This window comes from Eucalyptus grandis, chromosome 8, assembly GCF_016545825.1.
Source record: "Eucalyptus grandis isolate ANBG69807.140 chromosome 8, ASM1654582v1, whole genome shotgun sequence".
Lineage (NCBI taxonomy): Eukaryota > Viridiplantae > Streptophyta > Magnoliopsida > Myrtales > Myrtaceae > Eucalyptus > Eucalyptus grandis.
Window position 1 is genome coordinate 41,733,106 of NC_052619.1, and position 18,705 is coordinate 41,751,810.

At 37.4% G+C, this 18,705-nt stretch overlaps 1 protein-coding gene and 2 non-coding genes across 8 annotated transcripts; all 3 read right to left on the minus strand.

The window, feature by feature from the left end:
• Positions 1-1,520: 1,520 nt before the first annotated feature.
• LOC104414453 (protein NPGR2) lies at positions 1,521-7,548 on the minus strand. Of its 6 annotated transcripts, none has more exons than XM_010025578.3 (6): positions 6,815-7,548; positions 5,944-6,224; positions 4,794-5,046; positions 3,341-4,557; positions 2,891-3,044; positions 1,521-2,124 (listed from the first exon to the last, which is right to left on the minus strand). In XM_010025578.3, exons 2-6 carry the CDS (start codon positions 6,196-6,198, stop codon positions 1,808-1,810), a joined length of 2,196 nt encoding a protein of 731 aa, XP_010023880.2. In that variant the 5' UTR covers positions 6,199-6,224; positions 6,815-7,548; the 3' UTR covers positions 1,521-1,807. The 6 variants fall into 6 exon arrangements, 5 of the variants coding, with proteins under 5 accessions (XP_010023880.2, XP_010023878.2, XP_010023881.2 ...); XM_010025576.3 differs by having other exon boundaries at positions 6,827-7,547; XM_010025579.3 differs by lacking the exon at positions 6,815-7,548 and adding an exon at positions 6,583-6,791.
• A 6,770-nt stretch (positions 7,549-14,318) lies between these two features.
• Positions 14,319-14,418, minus strand: LOC120287933. The gene has a single exon (XR_005546188.1). It is a non-coding gene; the product is annotated as a U6 spliceosomal RNA (small nuclear RNA).
• Positions 14,419-15,701: 1,283 nt separating this feature from the next.
• On the minus strand, positions 15,702-15,804 carry LOC120287926. Its single transcript, XR_005546181.1, has one exon. It is a non-coding gene; the product is annotated as a U6 spliceosomal RNA (small nuclear RNA).
• Between the last annotated feature and the right edge of the window lie 2,901 nt (positions 15,805-18,705).

Below are 18,705 nucleotides of genomic sequence, written 5' to 3' on the forward strand. Positions count from 1 at the left end.
ATAAGCCATAAATTAAACTGGAACCGTGGGGCTACAAAAGATTGTCCCAAACAAAAGACGCCCAATCAACACGATTCTTCTTGACTCTAATGGAATTCCATGCCGAAGTTACTGAGAATGATCCGAGCGTCACGGCACCGTAAAAAAACCCGTCACGAGCCGAAGAGAGGACCGGAGAGAGATCCCCCATCTTTCCAAAAAGGATTTAAATAAACAACCCATAGAGGTAAACAGATCCGCAACAACGGCATTGTCAGGAAGACATAAGCCTTCACGGAATGAGCAGGGGATAAAGGCATCAAGCGGGCCACAAGAAAGCCAGTGATCATGCCAAAGAGACACTGATAGGCCATTTCCAATCTTCCACACAAAGGATAAGCGAAAGTAATTCCTCAGTTGAAGGATTTTTTTCCATGCCCAAGAACAACAACGAGGCTAGGAAGAAATCCAAAAGTTTCTTTTCTTTAAGAAGTTAGAGTGTACCCACCGACACCACAACGATTCTTTATCAGTGAAAAGAATCCAAATAAATTTAAGCATGGAGGCTTTGTTGCAATCTTTAAGTCTCCGAATGCCTAGACCGCCCTCAACCTTTGGGAGACAGATATCGTCCCAGGAAACTTTGGCCCCACCCCGGCCTAGGGTCGTGCCCTTCCATAAAAATTGTCTGAAAATGCGCTCAATATTATCTATCACCGAGGACGGAAGGTTGAAGACACTAGTCCAATATGTTTGAATTGAAAGGAGTACTGACCTTATAAGTTGCAGCCTCCCAGCAAAGGACAGAAAGCGTTGCGCCCAAGATTGAACCCTGGCAGTAATACGATCACCAATGCAACACGCCCCTTTGCCCAATCTAGTAGTAATAATCGGAACACCCAAATAGCGAACCGGCAGTTTCCCTTCCTGAAAACCGAAGGCCCTTAGCATCATATTACGAAGAGATGAATCCTCTCCTGAGATGAAGATCTCACTTTTGTTTTTATTTGGGTAGAGGCCGCTCCAAGAGGAGAAAATGTCCAAACCCTTTTTTAACAACGTCACCGACGCCCAATCAGCTCGACAGAAAAGGAATACTATGAAGAAGAGTTCATCCTCAGATTACTGCAGAATCTGAGAGATTCAATCTGCTTTCCTAGTCAATGCAATGCCAGGTTTCAACCAATTTCTAGATCATCTTCTAGCGAAAGTTATTGACCTTATAACTCAGTTCAATCTACGAAAATATGCAAGAAAGTGAGGTGGGTGAAAAGCCCATCTTTTACGGTTGCTAGATATTCCGTAAGAAAGAGACAGTTTCATTCTCTTATTTTGTTGAAAGATTTTATTAAGAAGAACCACCTAACACTGGTTTAAAAGCTACCTAAGTAAATTTGCAGTTTTCCATACACTAATTTTTCCTCATAGCGTGTATAATCATCGCTTGAAAATTGGATTCTTCCATAAGTATATGCTTGACAAGTCCCACGCGTGCACTAGTTGACAAAACCCTCATTGAATCATTATTATTGATAAGCATCTCATCTGCAATCTTGACATTTAAACTTTCAAACTGCTGAATCCCAAAATTACAATATCAACCAACAAAAAACTGTGAATGTCCCACAAACCACTGTCAATTTCAGCTTCAATTAACTACTCTGTCGTAGAAAGCAAAATGATATTCCAAAAAAAATTCCCAAAGCTTTTACTCTATATATTGATTTCCCCATCTACTTTACATTTATCTTAATGTGAGTTCGTGTATAAGGAATGAGTAGAATCTACAATTGATCCTCAACCATTTACATCTCTACAGAGAGGTTATTTATCTAAATGGCTCGACTGGAGCAGTCTCCTGCAGAAGAGCAGCAGCCTCGAAGCACTCGGCCACCTCAAGTGCTGATGCTGCTGGGTCAGATTTATAGACCAGCCCAAGATTGAACCAAGCCGATGGGTTTGTTCTGTCAAGTCGAAGTGCATCGGTGAGGAGGCTCCGGATGACTGGCAAAGCTCCACTTCCAAGCTGTCTAAGGACGCAAGCAGTGGAAATCAAGCTTGGCACATGATTGGGCTCGACGTTTAGTGCTTCCTTAAATGATTTCAGGGCATCTTGGTGGAGACCTTTTGCTTCGTACAGTAAACCTGCCAGAATCAAATCAATAACACTTGGTGCACGATAACAGCCAGAACTTGATTTTCAGTGAAAATGCTATAAAGAATTACAACACAACATCCATGAAGACTCAGAGAGGAGCCATTGGTCAAGAATTGAAACTTAGGATTGATAAATAAAGTTTCTTATTGGAAGAAACGTTGCTTCAGTATGCTCTTTTTTTATCGGACCAGATGGAAGCAAGTTTAACTGTTTTAAGTACAGTGAAGAACTTAAGGAGCTGCTATGGAATTTTGTTTTCCTTTTGGCAGAAAAAATTGAAATGCCCTTGCATGGAACATAAAGTTGGCAAAAACAAGCCACTTTTAGAAGATGCCCTGATGATGCCTAGATGGTGAAAATTTCCACGTGAAGTCCATGCAAACAACTATTGCAGAAGGCAATGGTTATTAATAATTACAGTGTTATTTTTTTCAAGTGAGAATACAATTGATGACAGGAACAAATTGTTATGTAAATCGGAAAAGAAGAAAAATGAAAACTACGATCTTTTTGTCAAGTGGAAATTATTCTCTAACTAATGACCCATGGACACATTTTAGTGAAAGATGTTTCCACTTTCATTCTTGGAATCATCATTTTTAGAACAATTAGCTATATGTGCAAAAGCTAAGTTCATAAACTCAGTTAGCTTGGTGATATATGGATTTTTCCAGAAAGCAAGAGAAGAATCACCATCTGGAGAGAGAGAGAGAGAGAGAGAGAGAGAGAGAGAGAGAGATGAACTTGACATACCGTTAGAGTGATATCTGGAAGCAGAGAAGGGGCTGATAGCTTCTGACTTTGAAAGACATACCTCAGCATCACGCCACTGTGACAAACTGGTGTACACGTTAGCTAGATCGTTCCATGTATCCAATTCCAAACTCTTGTAATGCTGCCCTCTACTCTGTCAGTTGCAAAACATGAAAAGTAGATATTATTAAACACCATTCCGGATAGATTAATCACCTGATGATCCAATCTTAATAACGAACATAGACATACTGTTCTCTTTATACTATTCTAATCAGTAAAAGGGAAGAGATTAACTTCATGCCAAAAGAGATTTACAAGAACTAAACAGAGCAAAAAGGGTTATTCCCATCTCAGCACATTTCAGAAGATCTAAATCACCAGGTTATCAATTTCCTCCCTAGAAAGGTCTTGGGAAATATATCATGCGAAGGCGGATCAAAACAATACCTTGCGATTCTTATTTCCAACTCTTGCAGATTTAGTCTGCACTTGAAGAACGGCCAGAAGCTGACTATATGTCTCAATGGCGTTATTTAGCTGGTCTTGTGCAACCTGAAGTTTTGCTTTAGTTCTCAGTAATTCTCCTTGATCCCACTTCCCAGTCTGATCCAGAGCAGCATTAATAACAGTCTCGGCATCAACAAACCGTTTTTGAGCTGACAAAATTCGAGCCAAGAGGATATATCCTTTTACACTAGCCCCCGCCTCCAGTTTCAGCAGTTGTTTTGCATGATAAAGTGCTATGTCCAACTTCCTCTGCTCAGCATTTTCAAGACATAGCTGATGCACAACAAAGGGGTCTCTATCTTTCATCATTCTCCCAGAAGCTTCAAGAGCTGCAAGAGCTTTCGATTGCTCCAAAGTTCTTTCGCTATCAGAAGATACTGATCTCGACTTAGCAGACAACAAAGTCCCAAGCAAGCAATTTGAGATGCTGGCCTTCTGGCTGCACCTCCTTTGTGATTCCTTAAGTGCTTTGCAAGTGTAACCTATGCCTTCTTCAATACAAACTTCATTTTTTGCACAAATTTTTGAAGCAAGCATTAATTCCAGTATACAATCTGGATGCTCTCTGTTTCTAAACAAGTTCCTCAGCAAATTCAATGCAACCATGTCCTCCCCTTCCCCGAGGTAACAAAGAGACAAAATGCAGTACCTGTCATTTCTTTCAAGAGTTCCCGGGAGCAACTCTTCAACCTGATGAGCAAGGGCCTTCAATCCACCAGAGACAGATAGGGCAAAAGAAAGGTGATCCATGATAGATGGATCCCATTTTATCATTCCAAGTGCACGTTTTCTAAGTAAGATTAGCAACAGAAGCACTGCCTCTTCTATGTTGTTTCTTGGCACAAAAGAACTATCGATCTGTGAACGCAGGTTTGGAGGACTTGCCTCGACACCACTATAGAGAAGAAAAATTGCAAATTCCTTCTGTATCTTTGATGCAGTTTCTACCTCAAGGTTCCAGTGATAAAGCAGGGCGCGGCGGTATGACAATATAGCCTCTTGGAAATCTCCAGCAAGTTTCAATAATTCTGGAAGTAATTCAACAACCTTATTGAGAGTTTCTTGTATTTTACAATCGGTCTTGAAGCTTTCAGGCAAGCCATCTGGAAGTGCAGATTCAACAGTGTCTAGAATAATTTTGCATGATTGAGCAGCGTCTGCAAAATAAGTCAATCCCTTGTAAAATTGTATAAAGAATACAAAAAGAAAAAGGTTTAGCGCTGTCTAATGATAATATGCATAAAAAATATTTATCATATATTTTTGGGTCATAAAAAAGATCTAATGAATTTATCCAAGCTCCATAGTGTGACCTTAGGGAAAACATCAAATTATAGGTGCAGATGTTGGCTGTAAAAAAAGTGAAACATATTTTGTTTAGGAAAGAAATTACCATCAAACCTTCCAAGATGCTCCAAGGATTTTGCTTTGAGAAAAATAGCTTCAAAGAGCAAGCTAACAGCATGCATGGACATGGTTGGTGCAGCATCACTTTGCGAGTGACGTCTATTATAATCGCCTCTTCTAGAAATGGAGACTCTCATTTTGGGAGTAACAGCAGCTATATCGATTCCTTCAAACACGTGAAGTGCAGCTTCTATATTACCTTTCTGATACTCAAGCCTTCCCAATAATGCTCTTGCTTCCTAAAATTTACAAGAACTGTTAACTTTTAATAGATCATGAATGACCACGGGATCAGGCAGTATTAAGACCACGAGCCTAAAATAATCCATTGTCTGACTTGGTGAAGAAATCCTGACATTTCATTTGTTTGTGTTCAAGTGGAAAAAAAATGTGGATCAGGACAGAACTGATGATTCACTCCTACGTAAGAGACCCAATGATATATTTACAAAAGAAAATTCTTATAGCAAGTTAAAAGAATCTAGATGAAACAGGCTTAGGTCCTTCTACATGGTCATGGATAACATCAACGATTCAAACCCAGTGAAGGAAATTCAAAGCCATATCTCCAAGGGATGTATTGTGCCAATACATGTTAGAAGCAGCAATAGTATGACATGGCTCTGCCCAGACAACATCAGATTCTGATCCACATATTGCGAAAACATAAGGCATAGTTCTCTGACAGAACCAAACTTCTTCTGGACATCTAAAGCCATGATCAAATTTTCTCAGTTCAGCCATTCTTAGATACAATCATAAAATTTTCAGCAGTCATCTGTGCAATCCTAATTCCCATGATGCCTCATAGCATTATCCAAGAGTCCTCCACATTTAAAAAAAGGCAACTCAGTTTATGACCGTAAAGGGGCCTATCACCCTGGCACTCTCACAACAATGAGAGACTTGTCTGTACATATCATGAGATGCTTAAGGGCCCCAATATCACTATCTGGATGAAATACCAAAACAAAGAAGCTACTCAACTAACTATAAAAAAGAAAGCGCAATATTCTGCAATTTAGCACCAAAAACGGAATTGATTAGAGGTTACTAGTAGACATTGGAAGTTCATTTTTAGAAGTTGTTATCACAAAAAACAAGAAAAATAAAATAACTTAAGAAAAGAAACTGACCTCATAGTTTAGATAACCGCTTTCCCGGAGAGATGACTCGGCTTCTTCAATATTGCTCTTATCCACCTTTGGCTCTGGTTCACCAGCTCGAGATGAATACCCACTGGCTGAGTAATCTCGAGTGGCCAAGGACTCTGAAGAGTCTATCATTTCATCCACCCGTACCTGCTCTCCCGAAAAGATGCATTTCAACATCTTCTTTAACCTCCCTCGAATGCTGAATCTCCGCCTTTTCATCCAATTCCTAGATGTCATTATGTTTCATCGCACTTGAGGTGCCACTAAAAGAAGCAACATGAACAAAACAGAGAAGATCAACATCCAAACATCATAAGATCCATTCATATCAATCGGAAGCAAAGGAAGAAGCAAGCTTCTATATTCATCATATCCCAATTCTCATCACAAGCCCCCCTCACAAATGTAGCATGAACGGCATCGACGATCTGATAGAGCTCAATACAAGAACCCAACCAATATAAAACTCAATGACATTATCTACCCGGAAAACCTGCCTGTCCTACAACAATCGAGAATCCATAGACAAATAACTTCCGTGATCATCAAACATACACGCTAAAATCGAAAGAAAGCTTCGTAAAAGATTACGACTAATGGCAATCCCAAACAGCACTTCACCAATTCCCCCTGAAGTCGTCCAATTATTCAACTTCAATCACCAAAAGAGCATGACAACAAGGAGAATGAACCAAAACCCAGAACCCACAGCCCCACGAACTAAGATAAGGCCTAACCACAACCCAGTAAAGTCCTGCCAAAGTTGAGAGACAAAGATTCAAGAATCGACAAGACCCATCACAGTATGATACAGGAAAGAAATAATCATGCAAAAGATCAAGACAGGCCTAACCAAAAAAGACACCTTTCGATAGCCAGAAAGCATTGACTGAGCCCACAAGAAATCAAATCCCCAGCTCATCTCCACAGTTCATCAGGGGGAGAGAAACCCAAAAAAGGTGGGTAATTTTCCCCTCTGTCGACCCAAGAATCCAAAGCTCTCTCCCTCCCTCCCTCCCTCCCTTTCTCTCTCTCTCTTCAAGCTCTTCACTACCCTTTTCTCTCTCCAGACTTTCAGTAACATCCCGAGACCCTTTACCCGCGTGTGAACAGAGTCCCCTGCTCCCGCAGTCGCGCACACGCTCAACTGGCAGAGAAGTCAAAGGACAGGGTGTGCGCATTAAAAAACGAAATCCAACGCTCGGAATTCAGAGCGTGTGAACGCGGAGACTTCTTCAGGCATCACCCCAGTGAATATAAAAATTCGTTCTTTTTCACGAAGCCATTAAAGAATGGATCGAAAGTAACGATTTTTTAAACGGGAAAGTCATGATGTGGAATGAGTGCGAATCGGAATGGAGGGAACGTCTGGGGCCCAGATTGAATTCCGACTCGGCCCCCCACCCACCACTTCGGTCAATCGCCGGCCAACCCACGAAAGGATTCGGCGCATCCGATCGCCGGAATTCGAAGGAGCATCGATCTGGGTTGGGGGTCGATTCGAGGATCGAGGAGAAGAACGGAATGAACGGATGAGAAAGGAAGGAACTCTAGACTTAGCCATTTATGGTTTGAGAGATCTTTTTTTTGAAGAGCATGATCATCTGCCTTCGCCGCTCATTGATCCTTAGAATCTTCGAAGGTAATTGCCATGATATTCATTACCATATTAAATTGGGAAGACAATAAAATTCCTAAACTTTTTATTTACGGGTGTTGCTTGTATATGTTATTTTCGAATAATTGAGAAATTAAAGATTTAAACATTGTCAAACTGGGATGAAATGAAAATTATATTATATAAAATACAGAGTTCAATACACATGATCTTGAGTTTTTTTTTTTTTTTTCTGGTCAGAAGATCATGAGTTTAGCTTAGCTAAAAATACTTGAATTAAACAAAGTAGTGGAGAAAAATGGAGGTTCCTATAATTCATCTATACTTAGCCTTTTTGCGTCATACTATGATAATCGAGTGGTTGTCATCATCGTGGTCCTCCTCCTATTTTGATACGATTTTCACATAGGTTAGTAGGCCTTCATTTGCTCTTCTTTTTCATTTAACGTCTTATATTTTTCTTTTTGAATAATGTTTAAAGATCCGTGCGTAGCTCTAACACGTGTCTATAGTATTATTTTGTACATGCTCTTAGCTTAAATGTGTGGCTGATTTTCTAACATAATTTCATCGATTTGTGCTTTTTATGACTTGGCAATCATGCGTGCTTTGAGAAGATATGACGTTGAGAAACAATGCATTCGACATCGTTCAACTTGGATCTGGACACTACAAGTGGAGGTAATATGAGCATCGTGATTTTCATATATTATTTGGATATTTTCACTCTTGTTTTCCACCTACATAAATTTTACTCTGCATAGTGATAATTGGTAGGAGGCAGCAATGTTCACCCAAATTCACCCGTTTCCTAACGTTTTGCAAATTTAGCATTTGCATTTATTGTTGCTCATGCAGGTAAATGCTTCATGAGTTATCTTATATTAGATCAAATAAATGGGAATTGAAAATTACGTGGCAAAGTGAATAGGTTAATGAAGCTCGAGATAGTAAAGTTATTGATTTGATTTTAAATTATTTCTCTTTCAACTAGAATATTGGAAAAACGTAAAAATATAATTTATCTAAGTATGTATTAAAAAATGACATAGATTACTACGGATATAAATCATGAAAGTACAGTTATCCATTCAATTTTAATCCAAGGTAAAATTAGAAATATATCATTATCTCATTAATCCTTAATTAATTTATGATAGCAAACAACATATAATTGAGTAAAATCATATAATATAACGGCCTACGATAGCAATTTTATTTAACTTATTGATCGTAATTGACCAACTTTTCTCTCTTTTTATTGAAATTAATTGATAATGATAAATTTAGGGAAAAATACCTTGACAAATAAGTTTATATATGTGTGTGTGTGTGTGTTTTAATAAAACTGATGATAGTGAAATCACCCCATTCATTATAAATTAACAAAGCTTAAGCTAATAAAATTGGCAGTTTGAGTTTAATACATTTCTCTTTTGATTAACAATTTGAGAAAAAAAAAGTCATAAAGTTAGAATATCTCAACATATATTTATAAACAACACATGTTATTCTGAATATAAATCATAAGAGTGCCATTATCCCTGTGATTTAAATTCATCGTAGAATTGGAAATAAGTCACATGTCAACTATATAAATATTTAGGTCATCCTATATTGGTTGATAATAGTAAAACCATACCTGACTAAGTAAATAACATAATTATCTATGCAACATAGTATAAGTTATAATGATATAATGCATCTGCTGGTTTTAGTCTTCAATTTCTACATTCACCATTGTCGTCTCTCTTCTATCTTGGTTACTATCCCACAATTCAAATACTTTGTAACCAACTTATTCTTGATAGTTAGAATTCTCATTTTTCTTCCACAGCATTTGCATTTTTTGCACTTATCGCCAATTTACAGCTGACATTACCTGCACCACAAACATTAATATTGATTTAGATTTGCTATGAAAAAGTATTTGTAACTATTAAAACGAACATGCCCATGCAAAGCGCGTGCCTAGTAACTACTCACTGATGTCCAAAGTAAAGACAACACATGGGAGTGCTGTATTAAAGAGTCCTTGTCTGCTAGGCACGAGCCCAACAACCCCCTCCTTCATCATGGCAAAAGAGCATTTATTTTCTCATTGATTTTGATCATCTTTTTATTGTGCCACCTTTTTAATGTGCCTATTCTGCTGGCATGTCGGTCCACCCACCCTTCCTTTGGCCAGTTGGTCCACCTGCTATCAATTACACAACACTAGCAATTAATCTTTTCGAGAAGTTTTCCACCTTATTGCTCAAACTAAAGACACTTAAAGACTCCATTTAATTTGCGAAAAATAAATATTTTACATAAATATTTTAAAAAATAATCATTTATACCGCTCATAATAATAAACAAATAGAAAATATTTTCATTATCTATAAAAATATTTAAACATGAATTATTATTGGTAATGAAAGTATTTTTCATTGACTAATTATTTGAAATGGACACAAGTCATCATTTTAAGAAAAAATTATTTTTTAAATTATTTTTCGCAAAACAAGCATAGCCTCCATGAAATGCATCAAAGTCCTTATTTCAAAGGAGGAAAGTGCTAATTTGATGCTTTTCAATGACCTTGCAGACACAATTGTACATTCTCCGAAAAGCCTTCTAGCCTCCTAGAAAGCCTTGACTGACAAAAGCCTTTCTAAAGAAATCCTGGGGGCGAAGGCAGTCCCTTCTGAGGAGTACTGACATCATTGCCTGTTTACGAAGGTTCACCAAATTTTGTCTCGTTTAGACAAGGAGACATTAAATGCTATTTCGCTGGAATGCTTTCGGGACGCTGATTTTTCTAAGTAATAGCTGGAAATTGCTGTCTTTTACAAACAATGAAGTAGGGGTGATCGGTCCGGTTCTGGTCTCATAGGATCCGTCACTTTTTTCTACCCACTACTTTTTCTTCTCATTTTCTTCTCACTACTTAGAACCAGATGAAGATAATATTTAACTTTTTTAAAGAAATTAAAAAAATATATGTAATTGATTTGTTCTGATCCGATTTTCTCTTAAAACCAAGAACCCAACTGACACTCAATTATCTTTTTTGAAACCATCCCGAAACACTTTGATTTGTGATGTTCTCGAGCCCTCTACCTTTTCTTAAAGGAGTTTTCTATAAGTAAAATAGCTGAAATTCTAGATTATCAATAAGTTCATCACAAAAACGCAAGTCTATTCACAATAAAGAAAATGTTTATGTTTAATAGTACCATACTACTAAGACATAATAAGAAGTAAATTACTTAGTATAAATATTGTTCCTTCTACACATTTAAACATGAATGATCTACAAAAAAACTAAAAACAAAGTCATAAACGGCTCGGTACATATCTATTTACTCGAATATTCTACAACGCACCCTTTACACGGGATAGAGTATAGGTGTCTTGCCCATAACGCATTATCCATCGTCGGTTGGTCAAGCGTGTATTAACATAGTGTAGGGGTATTTTAGACATTTCCTATTCTCTTTCTTTCTTTTTTTGGTTTTTTCTAGATGGTCCTATCGCAATTGCTTCTATTTTGGACATTTCAAATCAAACTCTCCTATCACGGTGGTCCCCCGATGTAAGTTGCTTCCACCTTGGATGGTACAACTGGGCAAAACATTTTCTCACTACCCACTTTCATCGTTTCTTTCTTGGATTGCATGTACGCCTTAGAATTGAAGCATTACGCGCTTGAGTTGGCTAGTGTGCTACTCACAGCCAAGTTAGAATAAAAGACTTCACAATCATGGTCGATACCCAAATGATTGAAGATCGAAAATGGATTAAAGATTTAGAGACTCAGGTGAATGCCCTAGGTAACCTGGAGGCATCATTCACAAGACTCGAAGAGTGGATCGAGTTCATCAAGTGATTGCATTATGCTATGAGTGATCGATATGTACAGGATAGCGCAGTTGACTGCTCAATTAGTTGTCCAGGATGCTGAGTAGCTTGAGAACGTTCGGTTTTACATGGAGCAATGCTTTCGAGCCATGCATTCGAACTCAAGAATAGAAAAAGGTAGCGATGGCTTCAATATATTTAGAGCGATGCAAAGCTATGGTGGCAAATCAAGTATGACAAGGTCCAACAAAAGTGCCGACAGTTCTGAGAATCTGGGATATAATGTTTGGAGGTGTTACGTGAGCTAAAACACGGTGACGACATATGAAAGTATGCCCGCGATTTCTTGGTGCTAATAGAAATTGTTAAAATAAAGCTGCATGAGATATTGCGACGTTGTTAATCTGCACCGCGAAAAAGACTTCACTCAGTGACAATTTTTTTTTTCCTTTTAAACGAATCATTTGAGAATCGATCGAAGTAACAAATTTTAAATGAAAAAGCTAATGATGAGCGAGTTGGAGTGTAATGTCTGGGGCCCAAATTGAATTCCGACTCGCCCCCACTTCAGTCAATTGCCGTGACATTCATTATGGCCTCGCTTTCGATGAATTTAAAAAAAAAAAAGGATTTAATAAACGATAGTCCCACCACTTAACTAAGTACATTTAATATGAAATAATCCAATCTTTAAAGAATTTATTATACATGTTACGAAATAAACAACTCTTTTTAATTGTAAAATTTATTTTAAACAGCTTTCTCAATATGAATCATTAAAAAACCAGACGGCATATCTTGCAATATTTTAAGGGGAAAAGAAATTTATGCATGAACCTTGGACAAATTTTGGAAATTTCAGTAAACTTTCAGAAACAAGTGTCAAATCGTCAACAAATGCGATAAAAATATGAAATTCTCATTACATGGATCTGAATAAGGCGATATGGAAATTTTTATGGCATTGCATGTAGTTGAAGCTCGAACTGAGAGAATGCCTGCTCTTGTACTCGACCCACAACACTTCTCGTTGGTGTTAGGGCGCATGTAGTTGCTTGCGGCGCATACTGATGGTTTAATCAATTCGTGAAATCCTAACTGACCATTCACTAATTCCTAATTAATCTATCGATCACTATATGTTTGGTATATAGGGTAATGAGTATTGGTGAGCCTTGGAACCTGAAGATTCGCCACTGTTATCCTTGCATATTCTATAATGAAATTTCGGCCGATCGCACTATGGATTTTCTTTTTTGTTGCAGGCATTTTGTGGTGATCCGTGCCGGACTATATTATATGTATTAGTCCAGCGCAAACTTGAAAAATCCATTCACCGACATGTTGGAAAAGTTAAAATATTGGTTACAGGGACCACGGGTAAGTATTTAAAAACTCGAATGCATTGACATCAATGCTCGTACGCACTGACAAAAAGATCCTAGAATCCTCTTCACTGAGGAAACGCTCGAGCAACTTCCTATCGTGGCCTTATTCTGCTTCCGTGCATGAAATTCTGGAGTCTTCTTCATGAAGAAACTGGAAGTTTATTCCGCAAGCTTTCGAATTTTTCAACCAGGTGGGTCCTAACAACAAAGTTAAATACGCGCAATGGACCTGGAAGAAGCAGTTGAAATCCGCTGTCATCTCGAGCTTACAGTAGTTTGCCTTCTTAAACAAGGCTAAAGAAAATTACTTGCTCTCTGGGTTTATGAAGTGGCCCTACTTGGACTTGTTTGGAACTCTCAGCCAAAGCCAAGCGAAGCTTCTCTACTCTTTTCTTCTCTTTTTCTATGGCAGAATTGTCTGTGTGATCAGAAAGCATGCAAGACTCAACTCAGACGTGGCCAGTGGGACTTGGAATTGAATGGATCGGGCCAAGTTGTTACGGACTAGCCAAAGGACGAGTAATTATCCAGACTTTAGCCAATAAATCCTCCTCTCATACGAGGACGGATGTCGCATTATTACCAGAATCCACATCACATATGACGGATGAGAACAGAACGCAAGAATCTAGTAGTTGACCCTTAAACTGGGCAATAAGCTCTTGAAAGTAAGCACGGTCTGCCGAGTAGGCGCATAATGAGCTCTTTAGTTATATGGAATAAATGGAAATGAATGGATTATGAGTTGTTCAGTCAATTTGTTTGGAGAAGAGACTCGCTAGAAGGTATTGTATGAGAGTTGGCGGGTTGCGTTATATGAGTGCACTAAAAATTTCCATTGCTTCTCCCATAGGAGTGGATCCGAAAGCTCTCCAACCAAAGTTCAGAAACTTCGTCTCTGCTGTGTTTCAGACACCGAGAACATCAGATGGAAAACCTTACGGTAAAGTTGTGGAGTCTTCGCCAAAGAGGTCCGGAGTCGGAGCCTGCTATGGAAGAACTTGTTGATCATTACTTGAAATTGAAAGGAAGAGCTATGCGTCGACTCCAGCCCCTCGTCTCTCCTTAGTTAAACAAGTCATATGTTAAAACCTCCTTAAATATTAAGACCAATAAAAAGTAAACCTATTAAAGAATTGAACCATGATAATATCTTACTAATTTTTTTTTGTGGTATCTATTACAATGAAAGAAGGGAATAATGGATACGCAAAAAAAAAAAAAAAAATGACAATGAAATTCGATTCCGTGATATTGAATAATATTTGATATTTGTTGAGGTAAAGAATAATCTATATAATTGATTAGAAAAGTGAAAGGGATGGCAATGAGTACATAGTATGAGGTGAAAGGGTTGACAAAGGGATACATTTTATGATTTTAGAACATTTGGGATAACTCCAAATATATCTAATAAAAAGAATATAAAGAAACAAGTATATAGCATGACCATTTTTTATAACATTCAAGATAATTCCAAATATATAAAATTAAAAAAATACAATAAAAAAGTCAAAAAAATCCTTTGTGCGTGTCATCCTTGCCCAGGGGCCATGCTAATCTTCTCTGTATCGTTCCAATTTTATCGGATGTCTCCTAAGAGACAACCTCTCTTGACTCGTCTGGGAATATAAACTGAGTTCCATGCGTGTTCCTGATCGATGTGGGACTCGTCCTAGCTTCTATATGTAATATAAGCTAAGTATTGTGGCTTTCCTGAGTTTCTTATTCATATAGGGCCCACATTAATACGCCCAAAGTTAGTTATGTGGTCCAAGCAGCTTTCGCATGTAAAAAAAGATTTGACTTTGGCGTTGGGCTAAGCCCAACAAATAATCAACTTAAAAAATAGGGAGATCCTTAGCTATCGACTTAAATTGGTCGGACAATACCAACCAAAATAATAATAATAATAATAATAATAATAATAATAATAATAATAATAATAATAATAATAATAATAATAAAGTGCCAGCAAGGATTCTGTGCTTGCAAAGAGAGATATGTAATTGCTTGGTTAACTATATCTTTCTAGTACACTTGGATTTTAAGTGTTTGATTTATTGACATAAATGCATGGACACTCAAGACTTGCTTTTGAGGAAATATACTTAACTGGAAGGGTGCATAAACAGCTGTCTTTCAAGAAAAAGAGATTGTTTTTAATTGAGCATAATCAAATCTTCGAACCAAATTATATGATTTATAGGGCAAAGTACTCAATTAAGTATCCTCATGACTCTTGCTTATTCTCAAAATTCCTATTTATTATTTGCTATCTTAGAATGTGGGCACTGATCATGAATTGATTTAATCTAATGGGATATTTCTAGAAAAACAAATTAAACTCAAATTGAGAATTTTTTAAAAAAAAGAGGAAGATTAATTTATTTTGATATTACATTCTAGTTTTGTATTTATTGGCCAACCAATTATGATTTTTTTGAAATTATCATAATTGTGAATAAATATATTACAATTAAAAGAGATCAAGAGAGATATAGATGTGAATGATCGATTTAGGGTACTATATACCGAATCTATTCAATATTGAAACATCATATTTGAGCTGTTTTATATTCTTAATAGATGTATGGCAATGAACTCTTAAAGTATGAATAATATTTGATATTTGTTGAAGCAAAGAATAATCTAGAGAATTGATTAGAGAAGTGAAAGGGATGGCAACGAGTACATAGTATGAGGTGAAAGGATTGACAAAGAGATACACTTAAGAAAATTTGGGATAATTTAAAATATATCTCATAAAAAAAATAAAGAAACAAGTACATAGAATGAGGTGAAAGGGATGGCAAATAGGTAAATCTTATAAAATTCAGCATAATTCCAAATATATATATAAATAAAAATACACTGAAAAAGTACAAAAAAATTTGGACCATTTCTCGATTTGTGCGTGTCATCCTTGCGCAGGGGCCATGCTAATCTTCTCTGTATCGTTCCAATTTTATCAGATGTCTCCGAAGAGACGACCTCTCTTGACTCGTATGGGAATATAAACTGAGTTGCATGCATGTTTCTAAGCGATGTGGGATTCGTCCTAGCTTCTATATATAAAAAGCTAGGCATTGTGACTTTCCTGAATTTCTTATTCATATAGGGCCCACATTTAATACGCCCAAAGTTTAGACATGTGGTCCAAGCAGCTTTCGCATTTTAAAAAAAGAAAATTGACTTTGGCGTTGGGCTTAGCCCAACAAATAATCAACTTAAAAAAATAGGGAGATCCTTTGTTATCAACTTAAATTGGTTGGAGAATACCAACCAAAAATAAATAAATAAAATTGGACAATAAAATGCCAGCAAGGATTCTTTTATTGCAAAGAGAGATATGTAATAGCTTGGTTAACTATATCTTTCTGGTACACTCGGATTTTAAGTGTTTGATTTATTGACATAAATGCATGGACACTTAGACTTGCTTTTGAGGAAATACACTCAAGTGGAAGGGTGCGTAAATAGCTGTCTTTCAAGAAAAAGAGATGGTTTTTAATTGAGCGTAATCAAATTTCGAACTCAATTATATGATTTATAGGGAAAAGTACTTAATATAGTATCTTCACGACTGTTATTTATTCTCAAAATTCGTATTTATTATTTGCTATCTTAGAATGTGGCCAATGATCATAAATTGATTTGATTTAATGGGATATTTTTAGAAAAGCAAATTGAATTGAAATTGAGAATTTAAGATATGAGGAAGATCGATTTATTTTGATATTATATTCAAGTTTTGTATTCATTGGCCGACCAATTATGATTAGTTTAGAATGATCATAATTGTGAATAAATATATCACAATTAAAAGAGATCAAGAGAGATATAAATGTGAATGACCAATTTAGGATACTGTATACTGAATCTATTCAATATTGAAACACTATAAGTTGTTTTATATTCTTAATAGATGTATGTCAATGAACTATTAAAGTACGCTGGTCATGTGGATTATTTGCTAGTATGAATATTGCAGAGAAAAGAGAAAGTTATATTTAGCCCACCATGGATGAATGAAAGATTATGAGTTTTTTAGTTGTTAGGCTGCCCATGTTGAGTTAACCAAACCCGTAACTAAAATGGCTTCCAACTAAAGGAAAATAAATAATTGTCATAAGGCAGTTGTTGTAAGTTACTAGATCTTTCTCTTACTCATTAAAGAAATCGCTCTCACTCAACAAACTAGAAGGGAGTATTCTCTCTCACCATGCTACAATAAGGGTGTATTTAATCCGTGAAAACAAGCTATGTCCCTTTGGTGATGTGCTTTTCCGTCGATAATTCAAATTTTCTTGGGCACGTTTCTCGTATGTGGTTTTTGTTTTTCTCAATAGTTTGACTTATGCAATTAGGAATTCGTTTCCATCAGTTCGTAACTTGGCAATCCGGCAGAACCTTAACTTGACATTGCAGACATGGCAATGTCACAGTGTCTGCAATGTTGTAGGCATAGAACATCCCGACACCCGTCATAATCTCAACTCGACAATCCAGTCCAAATCGTGGTTGGTAAAACGAATAACATCCTCCAAGCAGAAAGCACCCTCCATGGGACTTTGAGCAAATAGCAAGCCACAGAAGAGAAGGTGGAGAAGCCTCCTCACATCCTACATCCATCGAAATGGAAGTTGCCTACTTCTAGAGTCGATCGGGTGAGGACAAGTTTGTGATTCATCTTTCTTCTCCTGCTCACTCTATTATCGGACACAATCTAAACCTTTTGGGAAAAGGCCATCAAAAACCTTAAACTTTATCCAATGTGACTAATTTATCTTGAACTTTTTTTGTGTGACACAAAAAATTCCAAACTTTACTAATTATGACATATTTACCCTAACTCTATGGTTGAAGGGCATTTTCATCTTTTAATTTTCTTATTTTTTTTTTACATTTTCTATTTTTCTTCTCCTCTCTTCCCTTTGTTGTCGGCAGAGGGAAGCTAGCTCAAGCGAGGGCCACCCTCACTGATGTCAAGTGAGGTGGGCCCTTGCCTAGGTTGGGCGAGGGTTGCCCTCACCGGGTGTGGGGCAAGGGCGGCCCTCCCAGGTGGGGCGAGGACAACCTTCACTAGATCCAGCAAGGGCAACCCTTGCTCGACGCAAACGAGGGCATTCCTTGCTAGATTCGGCCTAGGTGAAGGCTACCTTGCTTGCGTCAAGCAATGGTCGCCCTCACCGGATCTGGTGAGGGTTGTCCTCACTTGACCCACGAGAAGGCCGCCCTTGCTAGCCTAAGCAAGGGCAGCCTAAGCGAGGGTAGCCCTCGCTCGATGCTTTGACGAGGGTGGCCTCACCTAACTCGGCTCCCGCCCCCGCCACCTTCTCCTCGACTGGGGAGGAAAGAGATGTAAAGAAAAAAAGAAAAAAAATTAAAAAGTAAAACGAAAATGCCATATAGTTTGGAGTAAATATGTTACGTAAGTATATGTTTAGGGTTTTTTGTGCCATGAAAAAAAATTATGATAAATATGTCACGGTTGGCAAAATTTGAGGTTTTTTGTATCACAAAAAAGGTTTAGGGTAAATTTATCATATTGAGTAAAGTTTAAGGTTTTTGGTGACATTTTCCCGAACTCTTTTTACTTAGATGCAGCTGATGCAATGGCTTGACCACGTATCTTGTGCACAAAGAAAAGGCTCATATGCAACCCCAGCTCCATGCTGGACTTCAAACAAGACATTGTTTAAACATGGTGGTGGGCAAAGCAATGTCTTATTAGATCAATGTAACCATGTACCACATAGGCACTAAGATCATAACATCTCACACTAATATCGGGAACATCAAGTTTTCAAATATGTAATCTGAAAGTGAACTCGATCCATCGAGCCAAGAATTGGATGCTCCGAAGTCTATAAGCGTTATCCTTTAGCT